The sequence below is a fragment of the Pelmatolapia mariae genome, linkage group LG23 (assembly GCF_036321145.2).
Source record: "Pelmatolapia mariae isolate MD_Pm_ZW linkage group LG23, Pm_UMD_F_2, whole genome shotgun sequence".
Classification (NCBI taxonomy): Eukaryota; Metazoa; Chordata; class Actinopteri; order Cichliformes; family Cichlidae; genus Pelmatolapia; species Pelmatolapia mariae.
In genome coordinates, this window is record NC_086246.1 from 51,209,946 (window position 1) to 51,233,004 (window position 23,059).

Below are 23,059 nucleotides of genomic sequence, written 5' to 3' on the forward strand. Positions count from 1 at the left end.
ACTGACAGCCTTCGGTCTGCTGATTGAAAGGTTCAAATATCATCCTGATAGAGTTCCTTAAGTCCAACTCTGTCAAGGAAATGTGAACGTTTTGTGTGTTTCTGATCGTCTTAGAAACAGTACTTCAGGTTTAGCTGCTGTTTTGAAGAATTAACCGATTCTGTTGAAAGAAGGTTCCAGCCGCGTGTTTTATTCTGGTCTGGTCTTCATCCATTTTCTGCAGCTGCACTTCGAGCATAAAGCATTTTTCCTCTAAACTCTGCCTTGACATGCAGATGTGATGAGTCATCAGGAGTGTGAGGTCTATACGTTACAGCAAGTAAACAGGGCAGACGTGACATTTCCAACAGTAGGGTGATTGCAAATTGCAAGAGCTAACTATTCACTCATTTCCCCCCTGTCACCTTCCACTCCTTCCTTCCTTTTTTCTTGAACTGTGTCCTCTCTCTCCCTCTCTCTGATGTGTGCAGTCAGATACCGAGTTCTGGGATAAGATGCAGGCAGAGTGGGAAGAGCTGGCTCGGCGAAACTGGCTGACGGAAAACGAGCAGGCACAGATTCCCTCCACCGTGTCTCCGTACGAGAAGGTCACTATCATTAAAATGTTACTCTCAGCGTGCACGCAGATTTGTCCTGATGACAGTGATGCAGGAATATGCAGAACTGTGTCTGTGCCTAGAGTGAAAGTTTATAATTTTTCCGTGTGCAGCATGTTTACATCTGACATCTATAAAAACCTGAAACCAAATATAGTTTTATCAGCCTTTGTGGATCAATATTTAAAATATCCGAGCTGTTTATTGTCTTCCACTTTAATTTAGTGTCCAATTCTGTATTTATCCATGTATGACTGTCAGAATTTATGCAGCCATAAAATGAACCTGTGCTAATATTCTCACAATGCGGTCCGCATGAGGGAAGATTTATGATTAGTAAGTGGCCTTGAAGTCTCAAAGTGATGAATGAGTGAGCAACGGAGGGATTTTAGAAACAGGCGTGATTAATGGAGGCTTGTCACCCTGAGGTTAACGGTCAACTATCAGAGACTTTAAGGTTACTGTAATGTACCGAGCTTTGTGGCTCCAGAACTTTTATATATGTGAATGGGTTGTAAAAATGAGGAATGACGCCTAAACTAGTGTTAAACTACTCCGTGTTGAATGTGAAGCCTTTGGTCTCAGTCACACACACCTGGTAAGCACTGGTATCCATGCAAAGATGAGTATTCCTCTAGTGGTTGCCAGTAGTTACTGGAGGTCGCTTGCCGTCGCTGTGAAACTGATTGTTAAAGACCAGCCAGTGATGCCATCACTACCAGTTACTATACTGTGGGTTAGCATTAGCTGACAGCAGCGGTCACCTCCAGTTTGTGTGGAAGATGCCTAATTGTCTGCAAGCACTGGCTAACTACTGGCTAAGTGATTGTGAACCTGTGACGTGTGGCATGTAACCTGTCAAACTTTCAAGTTTCACTAGCTAGGAGGCCAATTAGGGAGTCTATGCAGACAAGTTGCCTCTTCCATGTAAGCTGCAGGTGACCGTGGCAACCTGCTAGTGACCAAAGCATTTAAATAGAAGTTTTCAGCAACATAGCCAACAACCATTAGCCAGGTCGTTGGGGAATATGGATTTTTTTCACCTAGAGTCAGCTGCCGGGTGAATGCTGTGCCACAAAGGGATGAGGTGGTCTCTAGGTCTGTTTGACCGATTGCCTATTATGCATGAGAAGAGTGACAATATGAAAACCCAAGAGTGAAACAGCGAGTAAAGCTAAAGCTGCTTATTTCATTGAAAGCAGCACAGATAATTAAAGTCTTGTCTAAGAGTCTAAAAATATGCCATTCTGAAGAAGAAACATACAAAAAAAGTAATAATTTAGTTGTACTTGTCTTTCCATTTCACGCCAGATTGATCAACACTACTTGTTAATATGTTGTGTTGCGATGTAACAAAGCCTGCACACTGACCTGCATGTTTGCCGCATCACAATGACGTTTTCCCGAGTTTCAGAGGACATGAGCACATGTCTGAGCAGCACGCATCACCCACCAGCTGACCTTCTTATGCCAGGAAATCATGTGAGATCAGACTTATGGGCTTTCTGTATTGATCCCAGTGTAGCGCTCGTTCTTAAAGAAAAATCTGTTTCAAAGGCATCGTGCTCAAAAGCACGCAACACACCAGGGTAATCACAGTTTGAAAATGCAAAGTTTAACATTTAAAGAGAGCAGACAAACCCTGGGGAGCTCAGTCCAGGTTTGATGTGAAGGAGAAAAGATCAATTCCTGCTCCTGCAGTTTTGCTTAAATATACAACTGCACAGGACACTTGGTTTGCATTGGAATAATAGGAGAGCGAAACTGACGTTGCCACTGTCCTTGTTTTTATCTTTTCTTCTTGCTGATAGGGTTACTACTTCCACACAGATAATCCTTATAAGGACTTGCCTAATGCATTCGAAGAGGGACTGAAGAAATCCCGAGAGGGAGACTTGCCAAACGCTGTGCTTTTGCTTGAAGCAGCTGTCCTACAGGACCCTCACGATTCAGAGGTGAATTCTGCTAATATACATATGCACAGAGCTGTCAACACACATACTGTTTACCCAGTCAAGTCAGTAGCAGAGCTATTCATATTTACAGACATTTGTACACTTTTAGAGTACAAATGGCCGATAAAAACTGCAGCCTTACGCCGGCTAACTGGACTGGATCACTGAGGCTTTCATTGCAAAGCTATGGCTAAATCCTCCCCTGCTACAGAGGAAGAATGCCTCACTGACCACAGGCTGGGTGAAGCTGATTTGGTAGGCAGCACCCACAGGCTCAATGCTGATTGCCTGTAGAGGTCAGGGGATTTTTTTCCCTTGTAAAAATAGTTGTTTACTGTAGCAAAAAAATACTCGACTTGCACCTGATGAGAATTTCCATTTGCCCAGTGAGATGAACAATAGCTCATTCTGCAGAGTTTTTTCTCCTTTTTGTATTCCTCCCATTTCAAATGGAGTGACCTCTTTGCGAGCTGAAAGAGCAAAGCCTTCATTCAAAGTACTTCGGAATCCCCTGGAATATACAGAAATGTGCCAGTTATTCCGAGGAGAGGATTATCCCACGGTATATGGAACTAATACGATTCCAAATTTCCTTGTAGGGCACGTAGTGGCTTATTGGCCGACTGCGAAGACCTCTGAATCATTCAGAAATCATTTGGCGCCTGGTTTCAAAGAGCTGAACAAAAAAAGCATGTAGAGAGATTGGCTTTAGAACAGGTTATTAAATGTGCCCTTACACACACATCATACAGTGGGACTAATCTCATAATCTGGATTGGATTTCAGGTTCGTTATATCATTGTCTGGCCTCTTGTGTTGATGAAGGGCTTTTCCCTAATTCAAGTCAGTGTCGTCCCTCTAACACATCAACATATTCAAATTAAAGAGGACAGCAAGTCATTTAAAGCTGTGGGATAATGATCTGCTCAGCTGAGCAGCAGAAGGGAATGATAATCAGGTTCAGCTGCTTTGGGCAACAATGAGACAACCCCCAAAACAGGAATGCTTTTTTTCCTTCCTTCTTGTTTTCACTAGTTTTGCATTTTTGCTAGGGTCAGTGTTACTACTGGTAGCATGAGGCAATACCTGGACCCTACAGAGGTTGGTAGTAACTCCTCCAGGAAGGCTCATCAGTACGTACCATTGCAAGGAGGTTATCTGTGTCTACCAGCACAGCCTCGAGAGAATGGGGGAGATTGGGCTGTGCCACGTTACACAGGAAATGGGCAGAAAATGAGGGGCAAGAGGACTTCTGGAGAGATGAATCCAAATGTGAAATATTTTGGTTCAAAATGTTGACAGTATGTATGGAGGAGCAGCACTGAGTGTCTACAGCCAACTTTTAAACACGGTGGAGGCACAATCGTGGATGCAGTTACCTTCACATTTTGATCCACTGTAATATCATCTATAAAGCATCTGATTGGCAGGGGCTTCATGTTTCAGCATGACAGCGATGCCAAACACACTGTCAATGCAGTAAATGCATACCTGGATAGGTACCATCGCGGTTATACACAAAAGAAACTATATTTATTATTAAAGTATGCTCTTTTTTTTCAGTTTTACTACATAATATCTGATGGTGTCTGAGGACAATAGTCCAAATAAAACACTGTCAGTCTTAATCATCACTGCATATACCCCAGTTGTACTTCCTTAAAATTAGCTGGAGCTGTGGATGTTTTAACTCACAGTAGCCAGACAACAGCCGTTGCTCCTGCTGTGTTCCCCCCTTGAGAGCATAGGCTGTACACTGTTTCCACTGTGTGTTTTTTACTCTTTGTTCTTTACCTGTTTGTATTGTTTTGATGCAGGCCTGGCAAGTCCTGGGGACCACCCAGGCTGAAAATGAGAACGAGCAGGCAGCGATTGTCTCCCTCCAGAGGTAATGACAAACAACTGCATTCAGTTCCCATTTAAAATCAAAAAACGCTAGCAGACATTGGAGAACTGTCAGCTGTTGCTGCTCGGGAACACCATATGTTTGCACAAGTGGGACACTGGAAATATCATGTGAAAAGATGAAGCCCAGCACATGAAATTTGCCTGCGAGGTTTCACTGAACTGTTTAACAGCAGTAGGTTCAGCTAGAACAAAACCAAGTCATAACTATATGCTGATGTTAAAACAGTATTATAAGAAGAACATCATCACAGTTTTGTTCAGTTATCCTTAAATGGAGATGGGAAGAGCAGGCTCTGGGAGTTTTATTCTTAAAACAGAGACACCCCACTGATTGCACAGAGCACGTTTATGAGCAGAAGCCTCAATGGGAGGTGGCCCACTTTCATTCACACTGGTGAAGCCGGAAATGTGAGTGCTGACAACAGAAAACACAAGAGACAGCCATTCAGGAGAAAGTGTTCTTCCTTCAGATATGGTCCATTTTTCAGAAGAAAGAAACAAGACTAGGAAAATGTGATCGCTGTTAGATGTGGATTACAAACAGTGTCCGCTGTAATGCAGAATATCTTAGTTGGCCTGAGATTCCTGCGGTCCAGCAGAGTCCTACACGTTCCTTCTATGGTTTGAATGTCTTTGTTATGTAATGGCTCCATCTGCGAAGGCTCTTTTTTGTATGAAGTGAGATTAAATGTTTTTAGCTGGCGTAAGTCTTGTGGTTACAGTGGCATCGTTTCAGATTCACAACATTGCTGTATTCTATTTTTTTATCTGTTTGTTGAATAATGTCATATGCTTAACTTTGCTTTGCCATATTTATGCTTTAATTCAGAAAATGAGCTCCACCTGAAAATAAGAATTATCTGTCTTCTTTGATACAAAGGCTACACCTACAGTACTGCTATTTGAAATAAAGCAATTAAGATGTGATTGAAGGGCAGACTTTAAGCTATAACTCGAGGGTTTTAACAACCGTATCACATTAACTGTTTAATAATTACTGCCATTTTTTATGCAAAGTTCATTTTTAGACAGGTGACTGAAAGGTGGGTTTTTGACGAGGTGAGACCCGTTCCCTTGTTATTCAATGACAAATTAAGCAGATGAAAGATCTGGACTTGATTCCAATTGTTTACCTTCTGTTTAGTAGCTGTTTGCTGGAAACTGCCAAAAAGATGAAACATTATATGTAAAGTTCATCATTAGGCTCGAAAACAAAATAAACCTGTCAGAGAGGCAGAAAAACATAGAAAGGCCAGTTCATGCCTTACTCTAAGAAAATCACAGAGGGCCTGGAAGAGCACAGCTAAAAAAGAGCAGAGCAGAATTCTTGATGCAAATGATGCAAAGAGAAAAGTACGCCAAACCAGAGAAATGAAGCAAACCACATCGTCCGTCAAACACAGTGGAGGCTGTGTTATGGCATGGGCATGTATGGGTCACAACTGTTTATTGATGGTGTGACTATTGACAGGATGCACTGTGAAGTGTACAAGGCTATACCCTCTGCTAAATGGTGCAAAACTGATCAGAAAGGATTTCACAGTGCACACCAATAATAACCCGAAGCATACTGCACATAGCAAGGCAAAGATGGCCGACTCAGTCACCGGCTTTCAACCCAACAGATCGTGCTCTTTAGTTACTGAAGAGAAAACTGGATACAGAGAGATCCCAAAAAGTAACAACAGTAGGAGGCTGCGGTGAAGGCCTGGCAGATCATCTCAAGGGCGGAAACACAGCATTTGGTGATGTCCATGAACATTTGTCGAGGTACAGGCCGTCACTGACTGCAAAGGAAAGAGCAAACACAAGAGTCTAAAATTGTGTCTGACTGTCTAAGTATAAAAATGTCTATAATTCCTAAACAGTTTCGTATTTTTGTTAAACGCCTTGAAGTCAAGTCTGCACTTTGATCACACCTTAATTGTTTGATTAAAATCCACTGTGACGGTGTACGGAGGCAAACATTGTGTGAGTATTTATGGGCCTAACTTTATATGCAGTGAATGTCAGTGTCCTGAACCAGGGTTTACGTCATTTGCAGCGGGACTGAAATAATTTGGTTTGTGCGAGATTATGATGGTTTTAAGGAAGCTGGCACATCAACTGTAGCAAATCTGGCTTGAAAATTATCTTGTTGAAAGCTAAATCTCGTTTTGGCCTCCCCTTTAGTCTTTCGACTAATCCAAGTCGTTCATCCAACGCTGTTCTGTTCTTCTTCCCTTTTCAATTATGAAGTGCCAGCACAGAGCTAAGTGGCAAGCGTCCACGTGATATAACCGGTGATATAACTTCAGCAATCACTACAAACATACTTTCCATCTCTGGAACAACCACCCATGCCGTTTTGCCTAAATGCAAAGCTAATTCAAATCATCAGCTGTGGGTAGCATGCAAACACGACTCTCTGCAGCAGAGACAGAGCAGGAGAAGTGCTGCTCATTCGCTCTGGCCCAGAAATCATTAGCCTTGGCCTGATGTTCCTCTGCTTTGGCCTGTCCCAATTAATGCTTGTCAAATCTAGATTTCTCTTTGAAGTGAACACCTTACTTGATTTCTCTTCTCCCGTGAACGAATCGTGTCTCCATCCAGGTGTTTGGAGCTCCACCCAAACAACCTTATAGCCCTCTTGGCTCTGGCAGTGAGCCTGACCAACACTGGTATGCGCCATGATGCCTGTGAGGCCCTCCTCCGCTGGCTGAGACACAATCCCAAGTACAAGCATCTTGTCAAAGGCAAGACTCATCTAACGGGATCTCCAAACTCCCAGCGCAGGATGTCTCATGCTCCCAACTTGGGCAGACATGAAAGGTAGAGTATTTAAACTCTTTAGACCTAATTAAAAAAGGATCACTACAGTATAAAATAAAACCTACAGTCTCTTGTTTGCCACTTTATTAAAGATGGACTGATGTCTCGTATGTTGGCTTTGTACACATATCAGAGGCTGCAGCAAGTCAAAGTTGTTGTTGATGAAGTGGAAAGCAACATGTAGCTGTGCAGGTTTCTTAAACTTGTTCTTGTAGCTGTTAACAATTACTAAACCAAGTTTAAGACATTTCACTTTAAAATCTGGTCCTGGATGTTTGTTTTGTACACTAATACACTGATTATTTCCACAATAATTGGCTATTATTTTGCCATCCATCTGTCTGTTTTCTTCCACCTCTCTAATTCAGAGTCACAAGGAGAAGGGTTATCTCAGCTATTATAAGCTACAACCCGGACAGGTTGGTGTGTATTTAAAGGGCTAACAGAGAGAGACAGACAAGCATTCACACCTGGAATGCTAACCACAACACATGCATTCAGGACAGGCAGGTGGACGTTAGGCTGCAAGGAAAGAAGGGTGTTGGTACTAGCAGTTAACATTAGCCACACATCAGTTTTTCCTTCTATTTATAACATTATAACATACTGAATTTGTGTTTTATTCAACAATAAAAATCAGGTGCTGGGAATATTTTTAATTCTAGCAAATATGAATGACAAAATCCTTCTTCCACAGATTCCTGGTTAAAGACCTAATAGCAATTGTTGCCACAGCTGACGATGCTGTAGCAGACAGGCAGTTTGACGTGTGCTTACACTCCGTAGCAACATTATAGCAGACAGCTTCATTCATTTGGCTGGCTTATCTTTATTATTGGGACTATTCGTGTCTCTAATATAAAATATATACACAGCCAAAAAAATAAAAGGAAGACACTGAAACTGTCAATAGGAAAAAAAGCAATCATGCTAGATATCTATACTGACATGGACTGGGTAATGTGTTAGGAATGAAAGGATGCCATAAATAAAAATGATCAACATACAGAGGGCTGAAGTCAAAGACACGTCAAAGGTCAAAGTGAAACAAATGATGAAGGCCAGCCCAACAACTCAGAACGGTGCTCAGTATGGGCCCCAAGAGTAGCTGACAACAAAGGGGCGTGCTCCTGATGAGGTCACCGATGGCGTCCTGGAGGAGCTCCTCCCAGATCTGGACCAGACTATCGCTGAGCTCCTGGACAGTCGGAGTTGCAGCCTGGCGGCTTTGGATAGACAGAAACAGAAAGTTTCAGATGTGTTTTATTGGATTTGACTTCTGTTGTTAAAATTGGTAAAATTACGATTCCAGGATTTGTTAATACTCTCGTATATGTACTTGTGAAATGTAGTACTTGTGACACTGGTAGTGGCAGTAATACTGGTGAGATGGTAGACAGAGGGTTACAGTACATGTGTTGACCTTGTTAAATTACTTTGTTAAATGCGTGCTGTCTGCAATATTTTAAGCCGTATAATTGAGGTTGTTTGGTATATCTGATCTGAAAGACCTAATTCCACTCCCGAGGTAAAGTAGCGCTTTATCAAATCATTAATCGTCTAGTCAGTGTGAAGAGATACAGTTACAGCCCAATTACTGCGGTCTCCCCTCTAGTCCACGGAATAACATCCCTTTAATTTTTTGCTGCTCACCTCATCCCTCATTTTCTATCCCTTCCTTTTATCGCTCTCCTAAAGCTCGCATCACAGTTTTCAGATACATGCACTGCTAAATATTAGACCACAGCTTCACTCATGTTTACAAACATCAGTGAACATGTTTACAAACTGTTTACAAAAGCTAAACAGAAATTCATTCCTTCCATACGAGCGGCCTTGTTTCCAGTTTTCCCCTCTGTACCACCCCCCGTCATTCCCCCTGCTGCCTCTCATCATGTTACACTGTGAATAAAAGTCCAGTGCACATCATAGCCCTGCAGTCTTACGCGTGCTTACTCAGCAGCCTTAAGTCACACTAATCCTTATCTCAATTTTGTGTGTGTGTGTGTGTGTGTGTGTCCACAGCTCCCTGCTACCAGAGGTCAAGGAGCTCTTCCTGGAAGCAGTTCAGCAGAACTCTGACAGCATTGACCCAGATTTGCAGACGGGCCTCGGGGTGCTTTACAACCTCAGCGGAGAGTTTAACAAAGCCGTGGAGGCCTTCAACACGGCTTTGTCAGTGCGGCCTGAGGTAGATACATAGCCCTACGCACTGCACACAAGGGCATGGTTTAATATGCACGGTTCTCCAAAAAGATGATTTTAGGCTGACGTTTATAATAACACTTTACTATATACCAGTCAACAACTTAGCAGCTTTGTTAGTTAGGCTTATCAAGTATAGTTTTTAAAAGAGAGAAGGGAAATAAGTGATAATCCAAACACGGCTCATAACACATGAATACCACTGACATACACTCACTGTTTTCCTTTTCTGCCAGTAAGCATGTTATGGTTTATCATTACAAAGTTCAGTGCCAAGAATCTGAAAGCAGCCAGCTTTATGGCTGCTTTCAGATCACAAACATGTTCACAAACCAGCTTTAAAGTTTGTGAACATGTGGAACAGACAGTCAGCGTATGACACAGCTGTTCTGTTCACCGCAGCTGGCACTGCATTAATGCACCAATGTCAACGGTTTTCATACAACAGTGGATCAGTTGCTCACATATTACATCCATGTTACAACACAACAGTGGGTTTTCTGTTGTCGTGGCGACATTATCATCAGAAAGTACTCTACTTTTGTTCCTCAGAAGCTCCTGGGAGTGGATGAAGACTCTTGTGTTTGCTCTTGTAGCTAAGGGTGCAGGATTAGGCGTGCCGTCCTCATAGATGAGACATTTTAGAGTGAACAGGAGCAGGTTTGTGACGAGACGAGGAGGTTGTCTGTGTGGGCTGTGCAGGAGCGTTACCGAGGACAGTGACATCACATCATTATCGTTGTCCTGACGGGTCATTTGTAGCTTCTGAATGTGCCGTGGTCATTTGTCTTCGGACTGAACGTCGTGATACTTTCACAGTTCTCATATTCCATGTAGGCCTGTTTAATGAGCAAAGCATCCAGATTCAGCCCTTCTGAGTCGTGCTGGTAGGAGTTACACCTCAAAGATGTTTATGTTTCAAAATGATACGTATCACTCATCAGCTCCGGTCTACTATCCATGTCTCTTCACTTTTAGCTTCAGAAATTGTGAAATGGTCACAGTCAAAATGGCAAACCTGGGGTTTCAGATCGTAGTGCAAGTTTTTTTCTACCTCTTTAACTTCTTTGTATAGACCGTTCATGCTAAAGAAAGCAGCGTAGTGTATAAACGAGTTAACATATGATTTCACTTCACAGTATTTGTCTTCAGAGGAGGGCACTTACATTGGTCTCCCATCACTTAAAACCACAGAGCATTAAATTTATATAAAATATTTTGCCTGTCACTCCTTCAGGGTACAGTTTTCAAGGAAACCTTAACGTGACGTGAAATATGGGCGTATGTGAGCTGTCATCTGCAGAATAAAAATGTTCACAGAGATAAACAAGATGAAACAAATATACTCTCAGCTTTGCAAAGGATGAATTACGTCAAGATATATGCTCACCAACCACTTTATTAGGTACACCTGTTCACCTGCTCGCAATGCAAAAATCTAATCAGCCAATCACATGGCAGCAACTCGGTGTAGTTGTAGGTACAGTGAAGATGACCTGCTGAGAGCATGGGAATGAGGAAGACAAGTGATTTAAGTGACTCTGAATGAGGCATGGTTGTTGAACCAGACAGACTTAGTGGTCTTAGTATTTCAGAAACTGCTGATCTGCTTTCACACACAATCATCTCTCAGGTTTAGAAAGAATGATTCAAAAAAAGAGAAACTTGGTGAAAATCCCTCCTTGATGTCAGTGGTCAGACAAAAATAGCTTCAAGCTGATAGGAAGCCAACGGTAACTCAAATAACCCCTCATGGCACCAGTTACCTCAGTGGGTGAGCAGGCGATCGTATTTCCCTTTCATGCATGTCTTCCCCCGTCTTTCTCTGCTTTCCTGTCTAGTTCCATTATTGTTATCAAATAAAGGCAAATGCCAAAAAAATAACCACTTATTACAGGCAGTGTATAAAAAGAGCGTCTCTGAGTGCACAGTGCAGCAGCAGAAGACCACACTGTCTGCCTCTCCTGCTTAAAACAGGAAACTGAGGCTACAGTTTACATGGATAATAAAAGACTGGAAAAATGCTGCTTGATTCGATGAGTCTCAAATTCTGCAGCAACAATCGCTTCATCCTGCTTTGTATCAATAGTTCAGGCTGTTGGTGTTAGAGTGGTGCTGGGTACATTATCTGGAGAAGCGGTCCCTTTTTTGCGCCATGGACCAGTTTAATGTCAGACCATATTTTCACGGACGGGCCTTTAAGGTGTGGCGGATAAAGACAACAAAATAAAATTATACAACCGAGACAAAAACTTTGGTGTTTTGTAAATATAATAATAAAAGCGAATTCACTGTGTAATTGTGTAATTTTATTAGCAGTGTCCTCCTGAACAACATTGACAGTAACATCCTCCTCTCTGCCCCTTAGTGCTCTCTGGTCACTATGGTAACGCGTAAACATTTCTTTCAAAATAAGACACACAACTACAACACGGGAAAGACCCAGGGAAGCTGACACTGAAAACTGAAACCTCAACCCTCGCAGCCCGGTACCAAACGACCGGTCCGTGGCCCGGGGGTTGGGGACCGCTGATCTAGCGCACTTTGGGCCTCTTAATACCGACCGGTCAGTATTTAAACACCACAGCCGACTTGAGTATTGTCGCTGAACGTGTCCATCCCTCTGCTGACAGCAGAATAGCACACTACGTCCCATGGATCAGATCGCCTCAAACTGGTTTCTTGAACATGACACTGTCTCTGTACTAAAATGGCCACCACAGTCACCAGATCCCAGTCCAACAGAGCATCTCTGGGATGTGGTGGAATGCAGATAAATCTGCAGCAGCTGTGTGTGTTCGTTGTGTGTGTGTTATTATCGTGTTGATGTGAACCAGAATCCTTCAGGAATGTTTCCTGTGAGCGTGTGCTGTGCTTTCTAATACTGTACATACTGTAAGAGCCAGACTTCCAAACACACGCAGCAGACACGAAGCCCCAAAGCATAGCGAGGATGAGCCACGAATATCAAGGGAGAGCTTGTGCAAACAGATGCAGTGAGGCACAGCAAACTGTCACAGCAATATGCGAACTATCGCGCTGCCAAATCTGGCCTGGTGAACTCCTGACTGGCACACATATGCTCTCGCTTGTGATCCAGCACAACAGTTGAGCAAGACGCAATCTGCACACACATACACAAAAACACACATAATTACGCAGAGAACTAAAAATAATCTCAGATGCATGCATATTCACTCCACTAGAACACACAGGCAGGCGACAAATAAAATGGACACGCACGTAAATACAACCAAGAACTTTTCTACCATTTTTCTGTATGCAAATGAGTTCCATCCTCCCAGCACTGTCCCAGGCCAGCATGAATATTACTCACTGTTAAATCCAGCCTCCCGCATTTGACTTGGTAATATCAGGTCCCCTGCTGGAAAAATAGCTCTGAACACAAAGGGAGATAATTATACCCCAGTGCTGGGCTTAGCCAGAGATGAAGGATCCCTGTAACAGACCATGACCTCTGTATGTGCCTGTCTACCTGCAGGTGGGAAACAACAGCAAGGACATCCTTTGTGATATAACTCAGCTATCCTTAAATGACCCTTCTTGAGTTACTTCTAACCAGAGGAGATGTTACAATGCTCCAAAACAGCCCCTTGTTATTTAGGTCTCTAAAGAAATACTGCTTTGTCACGCTGTCACTGCAGATGGAAGGCCATGTGATGCGCAGCAGCCCAGATTATCCCATTCTTAATTAGTCCATCTATTGTACTAAAGACACTGCTAGCTGATTTTTCAGGTCCTTCAAAGGTGGACAGCGTTTAGGCCTTGAATAATTAAATAATAATTGAAGCGATGTCGCTGATGAGTTTTAAATTGCACTAAATGACTGAATGCAAGTCTTGAGTATGTGGGTTATTTAGGCTGGCAGCATCTGACAGCACACCCCACACTGAGCTGTACCAAACCTTCACTACCTGACATTTCCTATTCCTCAATCAACCCACGACTCGCACTCTTGTGCAGGACTACTTGTTGTGGAACCGCCTCGGGGCCACGCTGGCGAATGGAGATCGAAGCGAGGAGGCGGTGGAGGCTTACACAAGAGCCCTGGAGCTGCAGCCGGGGTTTATCCGGTCCCGCTACAACCTGGGCATCAGCTGTATTAACCTGGGGGCACACAGGTGAGTGATCTGTAGGAGAGTGGGATAGCATTTCTATTCTTTTTGCGTGATGCAGTGGAGTAGAATTAATAAGCATAACAGCCAAAGTGTAGGTCAGAAAGGGCAGCAGTTGAAGTAAGACAATGCACAGAGTTAATATGTGAATTTTCATAAATGCCAAATAAAAGCATGAAATCTTCACACTGAGAAGGCTGCAGACGATACTGGCTTAAAAATGAAAATGTGGCTGATTAATTTCCTGTTGATAGATTTATTATTGCAGCTCGAATCTAAATTGCAAAATGTGTGACTTGGTGCACAAGATAGAATAGAATAGAATAGAATAGAATAATCCTTTAATTGTCCCACAAGGGGAAATTTGGTATCTTAAGACCCTATAAGATCTCTTCTTATGAATCATTTATCTCATGTGGTGAGTGGAATACTATCTGCACATATAAATTCAGCTCATGATACCAATCATATGCATTCATATTTCAAAATTATCATAGAACGAGTTTGAATATGTACCTGCCAGACAACACCCAAAAGGCAAATGCTTATCCACAAACAGAAAATATTCAGATTGAAGCTACTATCAGCGTAGAAATACAAGCAGCAGCACATGACCAGAAATCTGACACGAGCAGACATCAAGACAAACTCAGCCAGTTACACTAGACAGCCGTCAGTGGCCGAAGTAAATAAATAGCATAGACACTAACAAAATAAAAGCATAGAAATAGTCATAGAAACAACAGGACTTCATGCTAAATTTACTCTAGTTCAAATGAGTAAGTTTTCTAAACCTTACCAAATAAAAGGTTTGTGGAACACCTTGACGTTAAGGTAGCTTTAAATGTCTGCACGTTTGCCTTAATGTAACCACACAGGTCCTGTTAGTTTGGCAGTTGAGACATCTGCTCGAGACTTCTCGCAGAGTGATCAAGCGCAGTAAGGTTTGTTATGTTTCGGCCTTTTTGTTTATATTCTTGTTGTGCAAAATGAGTTGGTCTCGTCTTCCTCACCCCAACCGACTGGGCGGGCCTCTCCCTGAGCCTGGATCTGTCCGAGGTTTCTTCCTGTTTGATGGCAGCAAAATGTCTCAGGGTCATCTTTACCACTATGTAGTATCGCCTCTTCTTTTAACAACAGTCTGTACGTGTCTCAGAACTGAGGAGACCAGCTGATGGAATTTTGTGATGCAATGACTTGCTTTTATCGCTTCTTCCCCAGAGAGGCGGCCAGCAACTTCCTGACTGCCTTAAGCCTTCAGAGGAAAAGTCGGAGTCGCCAGCAGTCCCACCAGGTGATGTCTGGAAACATCTGGGCGGCTTTGAGGATAGCTTTATCCATGATGGACCAGCCTGAACTCTTCCAGGCTGCAAATATCGGCGACTTGGATCTTCTCATGCGGGCCTTCAACTTAGACATTTGAGGACCAGGAGGCAGCGATGCTAACATCTGCCCCCTCTTCACTTACTATCTGATTTCTACCCAACAGCCAAAAGTCCAAAGTGCACACATCAGAATGGACTGATGGACGTTAGAGACAACAGTGTATTTTTATGCACGTCCAAATTAACTACAGTCGTTAAAGCTATTATATTTTTCGCCCAAGTACCTCGGAGCAGTTCTGGGGACAGGTTCTTCCAAGGGTTTGAAGGGACTGCTCTGTGTTGGATTTGCACTGTAATTTGTGATTTCCCTGAAGAGCACAAGGACGGGCAAAGATTGTACGAGCAATGCCTTAGAGAACACATCAATTAAAAACTGACTCATCCAGCGGAACAGAGCCGAGCCAGCAGAGACGGACGGTTGTACGAGCCTGATAGAGCAGACCTCACAGGCCGTTTTCAAAGAAAAGAGAGGAAAAAACGTTTGACTCCCGATTTCTCTCCTGAAGGATGGATGTAGTGAGCAAATGACAAAAGACTGCAGCGTATAACCTGGAGCTCCAGACTCTGTTCCTGGCTTATTTTCATCCTCTTTCAATGGGAAAATAATGATACTGCATGAATAAGCATTTTCATAAATGGATTCTTGTTTCAAATTAACATACTTTTAGAAGTTTTCCCTTTGCACTTCAGATAAACATATAACTTCCTCAGTCGGAGTGGAATGTGCAAGCCAGGTCTGTAAAGCCTTACTCAAAAGCATGCGACCAACAATATTTATTTATACTATTTTTATGAAAACAGAAAAAACCCACACTAAGCCATTTTCAGACTAGTTTCATTTTCTTTAAATAACTGCTGTCTTTTGAACTTGAAAGCTTTCTGAGCCACTGATTTTTGTTTCGCTAGGTTTTTCTCTCTCTTTTTTGGCTCCTAGCTCCTCTTTGTTCCCTTTAAGCTGACTGCAGACACACAGAGAAAAGCTGGGCAACAGCAATCTATAAAACCTTCATTAGTCTTTTCAAACTTTAGCATATGAAAAAGTTATTCTTAACAAGTCTAAAAATATCTCTTTTTATCTTCTTCTGCTAGTTCTGGGATGGCTTCAGAGTTCCTAATGACTACTGTACACATTATACAGTCCTTTTTTATTTTTGCTGACCTGACTCGGTTTGTTTTCTGTTGTCAGTATCTGTTAACGCCGTCACTGGTGTCTTTGCTGCTCCTCCAAAGACAGCAAGGCTCATGCATTTAATAGTCATAATGCATGATTTAAATATTTACGTAAGCTTGGGCAGAATGCTGCACATGTATGATGAACGCTGTTCGTTTCACCACACACTTCAAATCACATCAGGTTGATGTTCAAACTCGAGATGGTTATGCATCTGCAGAAAACATGATTGTGTAAATGCAGTGATTCTCCTGCTGCAGGAAGAAAGCTTTTCCTTAGACATACTTTTTAGCTGACAGCTTCACTTGCATCACTGCTGCTAGTTTGAAAGTCACTCTCTGAAGTGAATACCATGTACCTCGCTGTGCAACAGAGTAAATGATAGATAATCTTCTGTACTGCATAGCTCAGCACATTCGGGTGTTTATCAGGCGTGTCCACGGTCTGAGGGTGCTGCAGAAAGTGGTTTTTATTGTAGCTCCTATGCAAAAGGTCATGTTTTATGTTGCCATTCTGAATTGTTGCTGGTCCCCGTCTGCCTCGGCGGACCGAAAGGAAGCGTCGTTTCGGTGTTTGGAAAGAACGCTATCAGGCAGAACCAGAGACCAGTGCGAGAGCCATTCATCTTCCAAACTGTACAGCCGGGGTGTCACGGTCTGTACAAGAAGAAGTGTTTCATCAGGAAGTTGCCAGAATGAAAACAAGTGTTCTCCCAGGGAGAAAAGTGGTCAGAGGCTCTGACTAAAAGAAAGACTGATAGACACATAGAGTGCAGCCTTCTGCTTTTAGAACCAGGGTGCACGGACATGGCGTCTTTGACCTTAGTTGCATCCATCAAATTCACCGCCATGCATTGAGCTTTATCAAGCTCCATACATCTGTCATTGTTGTCACACTAGCTGCATTAATATATTCGAGTCTGTGGCACTGATGAAAAAAGATCAGCTGCTCTACTTGCCAGATACTTAAAAAAATGTTGGCACAGACTCTATTTATCACACAACCAGGATAAATAGATCAAACACTAGACGAGGAGTCCGTGATACACAGCACATATGTGCATGCCTCTAACAGTCGGCCTCAGAGGGAAGCTAACAGCGACTGTGCAAAGGCAATGAGGCCAAAGCAGGGGTGCATGCACAAATGTATTCACTGTGGGAGACTGGACGATGATAAAAGGCATCCTTCACTGGAACAAATCAGGTTTACATCCAGGAGTTCATGTTTGATTTCTGTTTGATTAGCATTAAATTACTGTGGAAGTCAAATTTAAGCATGCTTGTAGCTCCATACATGCCAGCGTGGGTCTGTCTGCCAGTTTGGCCCAGACTGAAAGGGGTGGCGTGGAATTTGCTTCCAGCACGTCTCCCAAAAACAAAAGTGTCACTCGGCCGGCAGAATGGGTTTAGACCAAATAACTGCAAAGTTTGCGACGGCGCCATGAACCTGCATGGAGCTACTTTTAGAGCCATTTGGCTGTTAGCGTTTTAATATAATAAAGCTTGTGGTTAAATTCAATATGGAAGCTCTGCAATCCCTCACCTGCCTGCTTTCTTGGGTGTTCAGCCGTTGTTCTGTTCTTTAGATCACTGCCACACTTTCACACCCTGTCAGTCGTAATACTCTCGTCCAATCACCTTCTTGCCTGCCTTCTTTGAGCCAATTAGCTTCCACTCTGGTTTAAATCTGTGCTCTTCATCATTCTCCCTTTCAGACTGTCATTTGCACAACCCACCTCGTCCCCATCTCCATTTTCATGTTCACCACCACCAACAGCGTCTAGACTCCAGGGGGTCCTGTCCTAAATCCTATTACTGCTGGGATAGGTAAGATGGGTCACCAGAGTCTGATCGCCAAATACATTCATTTCTTTGTCTCAACAAATCATGTTCAGTTCTTGATCTCTCCTTATTGAACACAGGAGATATTATCAGTATGTTAGCATTGTCAGAGTGAGTGCTGCATTTGCTCAAAGCTCCACTTTTAGGCTCACAGAGCAGCTAGCGTGGCAGTCCAGTGCGCGACGATCCCCCTTCAGTTTTCTTTGCTAAAGCATTAACCCAACCCTGTAGTAGGTCCCTATCAGCGAGTGGTTCTGCAGGCCAGGAGCTGTTCCACATTTTTACCTGACATGCCTGTCCCCCCAGGTGCCCACAGGTGTTTTACAAAATCAACTCTAGTTGTCTTATGAGGTCGCAGGCCCTCGCTCTTTTCCATTTCATTACAGGTTACCACAGGTTCATGTTTTTTAAAGAAATCTTACATTGCTGGGCCACAACCTTCTTCTGCCGTCCACATCATTCCATAGTGCATTGAGATAGGATGCAGTTTTCTTTATTTTGCTGAACCTACTACTGTACCTTCTCAGGTGAACTGACCTAGCCTAACGCATGCACCTGTGCAACAAACTGAGGCTGTTTGCATGTTAGATCCTTTACATTTCTACTTTTTTAATGACGTTTTCATTCGTATGCATGACATACATGGAAGTGCTTTCTCTTTCGACCCCAAGAAAAGTAAATATATCATGAGGTTTCCTTGCAATATTGCTATAATGCACTTTTAAGTTCGCAAACTTTGACAAAACATGATGTATATAAACAGTATGTATTCTACACAAGATGCTTTTTCTTGCATGGAATGATCAAGTGTGAGAGGCTCAAAATAACGAGTCTAAGGCACAGCACACTCCAAACATACTTCAGCTTGAATACTGGCTAATCAACTGGATAATCATAGTTATGCACAAATGTTATATTTATTACTTCTACAAATTACAAACACGTTTGTAACCACTGCAATGACCCCAACCTATAAAGCTGTCTAGCTGTTATTGCACAACTCTTTAGTGCTGAAAAGTTTTTATGTAGACTTTCACAACCTGCTGTGACCCTTTAACGGCTGTTTTTTATAAGGTTTTAATGTTTGCAAGAATCACTGCTTCATTAGTTCTGTTTACACTTAAGAAAGAGGGAGAGTAAAAGTGGACAATCATAAAACAGTTCAAATGTTAAATTCACAGCTTTTACACAGACTTGCTCACCGTGTCTTCTATTGTGGAGACCTAAAGTTTTATGGATTGAAAACAGACCAAATACAATCGTACATGCTCACTGACTGCTTTGTTAGGTACACCTGTTCAGCTGCATAGATGCAGATCGTGTGGCAGTCACGCAGTGCAGATGTGATTCTGAATGTGGTTGTTGGTACCAGAAGGACTACTGTGACTACTTCAGAGACTGTTGACTTCTGGATCTCTACAGTTTACACAGAGTAGTCTGAAACCAGGAGCAGCAGATGTAGAAGAGCATCTGTGAACATGTAACCACTGCTGTCAGCTAAGAACAGGAAACGGATCACACGGACCATCAAAACTGAAGATTCGAAACACGTCTGGTCTGATGCGTCATGATTTCTCCTGTGACATTTGGATGGCCCGGTCAGAATTTGGCATAAGCATGAAAACATGGCTGCCTGTGTCAGTGGGTCAGATTGGTAGTGGTGTAATTTTGGTCCCCTCGGTATAAAAATGAGCATCATTTAAACACCGCAGCCTACCTGATAATGACCACGCTGACAAATTTTTCCATTCAGCTTCTTGGATAAAATAAGATTTAATTATATATTGAATTAAAAATGTGTGCAGGGGTACTAGCAAGGTGTACCCAATGAACTGTCCAGTTAACGATGAGGCGTTAATTTGTGAAGGCAATCACATCTTTGGCTCCGGCATGTTTCTATTAACTGAAAAAACCAATAAATACCCAGACACACAAATAATTCTTCATTCTAATGAAACAATGATACTGAAATAAAAAGGTCAAAATAGAATTTAAAAAAAAAAAGACTCCAAAGCAGGCACATTATTCTTCATTTCACTGGAATAACTTTCTTTTTGTGTATCAATAAGACACTTTTTATTTGGCTTTGTCCACTTTTATTATCTCTAAAAGATTTGTGCTTTTAAAATGTGGGAACTGGTGCTTAGGGTACAGAAAATCCATAAAGCATTTATAAAGTGATGGCTTCATTGGTTGGGCTCATTAAGCCTGCTGTTGCATATGTGCTTCCTCCACTGCTTCGGTTCAGAACGTGCACTTTGTTCTCATTTATTTGCGTCACATGTATATGAATAATATATTTTGATGGATGAAATTAGAAATAATGTAATTTGTATACAGCCACTCGTTTATTGAAACACCTACTATAATGCATATTACTCTCCCTGTATAATCACGAGGACAGCATTAGCACCTTTGGAACGTACAATATGAAAGTAATCTTTTAAAATAAATGTTGTTATATATTCGACACTCCTGTGTCTTTATTGTTCCGACTCCTGCCCGACACGATGAAGCCAGGTCTCAACAAACATGTCGTTTATTAAATTATCCAAACATCGTAAGTAAACAGTGCCACTGGTACACTGTACTGCCATGACTCTGTTCACATACACCTAAGCCATATTTGGATACATTACAAAAGTCAGCTTAAAATAATCAGTTCAAGGAGAGCTCTGAAATGAAAACTACAGAACTGGCACAAAAAAAAAGAGAATGAAGCTCACAAGAGTACAACGGTACAACCCAAATGACTAAATGTCAATCTCTAGTTAACATGCTGACAGTTTTTTAAATGACAAAATGAACCATTACGTTTCAAACAAGGTAGAGAAGAATGGAAGCGACCGAGCTGGAGGGAAAGCTGAAAGAAGAGGACAGAAATACAAAGACGGCAACGAGCCGGGACAACGAGAGGAGCAGAGACGTTTACCCATCATTAGGCAAAAGCTTGTCACCCACTCAGCAACGACGAGTGGCACAAACACAAGACTTGCATAGAGATGTTTAGTATTCCCCAATGCATAGACAAACAGTTTATCTGGTAAGAGGCTAAGATTTGCTCAGGGAAATCGAGGCACGGTGTTGTTAAAGGGGAGTCATATGGATTTATTATATAAATTACATTTGTGTTTTTTGTCTGTGTCAATGAAAAACGCCCGTAGAACCCATCGTGGTGCTGTTCTGCTTTGCTTTTCTACTCTCTTTGTCAACAGCACGTCTTCCCTTTGAGTACGAGAGCCTAAAATAATTAACTGTAATTCAACGTTTGATAAATTACGATTAATTTGAGCAGAACTCCACCTTCAAATATGCTCCCGGAAGCAGACCGCGCTCTCCGAGATGAATAAAAATAAAGATATGAAGCCAAGTATGGAGATACTGACAGTCAAGAGCACAGTGTTTAATCCATCCTGTACATTATGAATATTACTGAGCAGATAAGTGAGCAAAGCAGAGAGCTGGTGGCTAGACCAGCACCAGGCCCTACAGAGTGGCCAGCTGTAGCATCACAGTCATGTCTGAGTGTTTTGTTTGCAGCGAGCACCACGAGTGTATACATTCAGAGGAGGTACGGGTCACTGTACAGCTGTTCTCATACAGCTGTTCAACAGCAGATTTGGTTATTAGTGCATATTGCTCTCGACAAAAACATTCAAACTTACATGGCCTGAAACAATCGCTTTAGCTTCTGGGTTACAGTCCGAATCTGTCAGAGTGATAAAAGAACCAACGTGAGCCAGGTGCAGCCGAGTAACAGTTATGTCGAGTTTGCAGATATTTTGCATTTTGAGCAAAAATTATGTACACAAAAGTGTACATAACGTTACTATGTAACCTCCCTGAGCAGGGACGACTGGACAGCCAGGCTGGCCTTAATTAGATCGAATCAAATGAATATAATCTCCTTGGCAGTGCCGCACTTCAGACATGAGCTCTGGTAGTTTGTGATTGGCGAGTACAGTGCAGGTACAGGAAAAAGTCAAGAAAGTGCAACAGGGACAGAAATGACACTAATATCCTGACAGCTCAGCCGGCGCATCAGAGCGTTGAAGGTTTTTCATTAAATGTGACAAACGTATGCGTCGACCTCGAGCATAACCAGGACAAATCTAGTTAATACCCATTTATCACTCTGAAACTCACGTGGTGACTTCCATGTGTGGAAAACCAAAACCTTTCCATTCTTAGTGAATTATGCTCCGCTTCATATTTCTAATGTTTTACGCACTTGGGATTGCACTGTTGAAGGAGCATCGCGCTCCTCATCTCTTTCCAGTTTCTCAGGATGAAAAACATTCCCAATGCAAAGCCACCTGCAGCGCAGGAACTTCTTGTTTGTTGTTGCAGTTTCAGAGCAGGGCTGGCAGTGAAGCACTGCACTTAAGTACACATTTATAAAATGCACCACTTTGGGAAAAAAGAAAAAACGGCACAGTGACTGAAGGCAGAGAAGAGGAGAAAGACTGAGATTTGATATGTGGCGTTGTTTCGTAGAAATTGCACAGATCCCTCTGTACCAACACTGTAAAGACATGTTCTTTCTTTGAACACAAACATTGATGTATACACATTTAAAGCATAACACTAATACACAAAAAGCACATCGCTTTCCCTTCTGACCAGAGTTCCTGGTTGCTCCAGAATGACATCACAATAAGGCAAGCAGCTGGTCGGAGAGGTTATCCCATCGTTCCCACTGAGGCCGTCACAGTTGTCTGCCAGTCTTCTGGGTCTGTGGTTATTTAAAGGACACGGGCGCAGCGAGCAGCGGTTTAACTGCTCGACAGTCGATGGTAAAAGTAGATGTAGCCCAAGTCCTTTGGAGGTCTTTCTGACAAACACACTTTGTGGTCGTTGTAGATCACCCACCTGCAGGCGGGAGAAGTGCACATTAAATTTACACAAATGCTTTTAAAGTGTCATTTTTCTCAAATTTGAATGAAAAGATTTAACGGGTTCATTATTCTTTTTCTATTCAGTGTAAAGAGGAAACAGGCTCAGTTATGACCCAGCAGCACGCAGCCAGACTGGTGAACTATCGTAGAACT

The 23,059-nt window shown here is 42.4% G+C and overlaps 2 protein-coding genes across 7 annotated transcripts in view; one reads left to right on the top strand and one right to left on the bottom strand.

The window, feature by feature from the left end:
• pex5la (peroxisomal biogenesis factor 5-like a) overlaps window positions 1-20,425 on the top strand; it is a 113,860-nt gene extending 93,435 nt beyond the window's left edge. For all 4 annotated transcript variants that reach the window (XM_063467350.1, XM_063467349.1, XM_063467351.1 and 1 more), the window contains 7 exons: window positions 471-587; window positions 2,408-2,551; window positions 4,369-4,439; window positions 7,052-7,270; window positions 9,296-9,461; window positions 13,460-13,617; window positions 14,833-20,425. In XM_063467350.1, the coding sequence (XP_063323420.1) occupies window positions 471-587; window positions 2,408-2,551; window positions 4,369-4,439; window positions 7,052-7,270; window positions 9,296-9,461; window positions 13,460-13,617; window positions 14,833-15,034 (1,077 nt within the window). In that variant the 3' untranslated portion in view covers window positions 15,035-20,425. The remainder of the gene's footprint in view (window positions 1-470; window positions 588-2,407; window positions 2,552-4,368; window positions 4,440-7,051; window positions 7,271-9,295; window positions 9,462-13,459; window positions 13,618-14,832) is intronic.
• A 104-nt stretch (window positions 20,426-20,529) lies between these two features.
• Window positions 20,530-23,059, bottom strand: part of usp13 (ubiquitin specific peptidase 13) — a 33,123-nt gene continuing 30,593 nt past the window's right edge. For all 3 annotated transcript variants that reach the window (XM_063467347.1, XM_063467346.1, XM_063467348.1), the window contains exon 21: window positions 20,530-22,880. In XM_063467347.1, coding sequence (XP_063323417.1) covers window positions 22,784-22,880 — 97 coding nt within the window. In that variant the 3' untranslated portion in view covers window positions 20,530-22,783. The remainder of the gene's footprint in view (window positions 22,881-23,059) is intronic.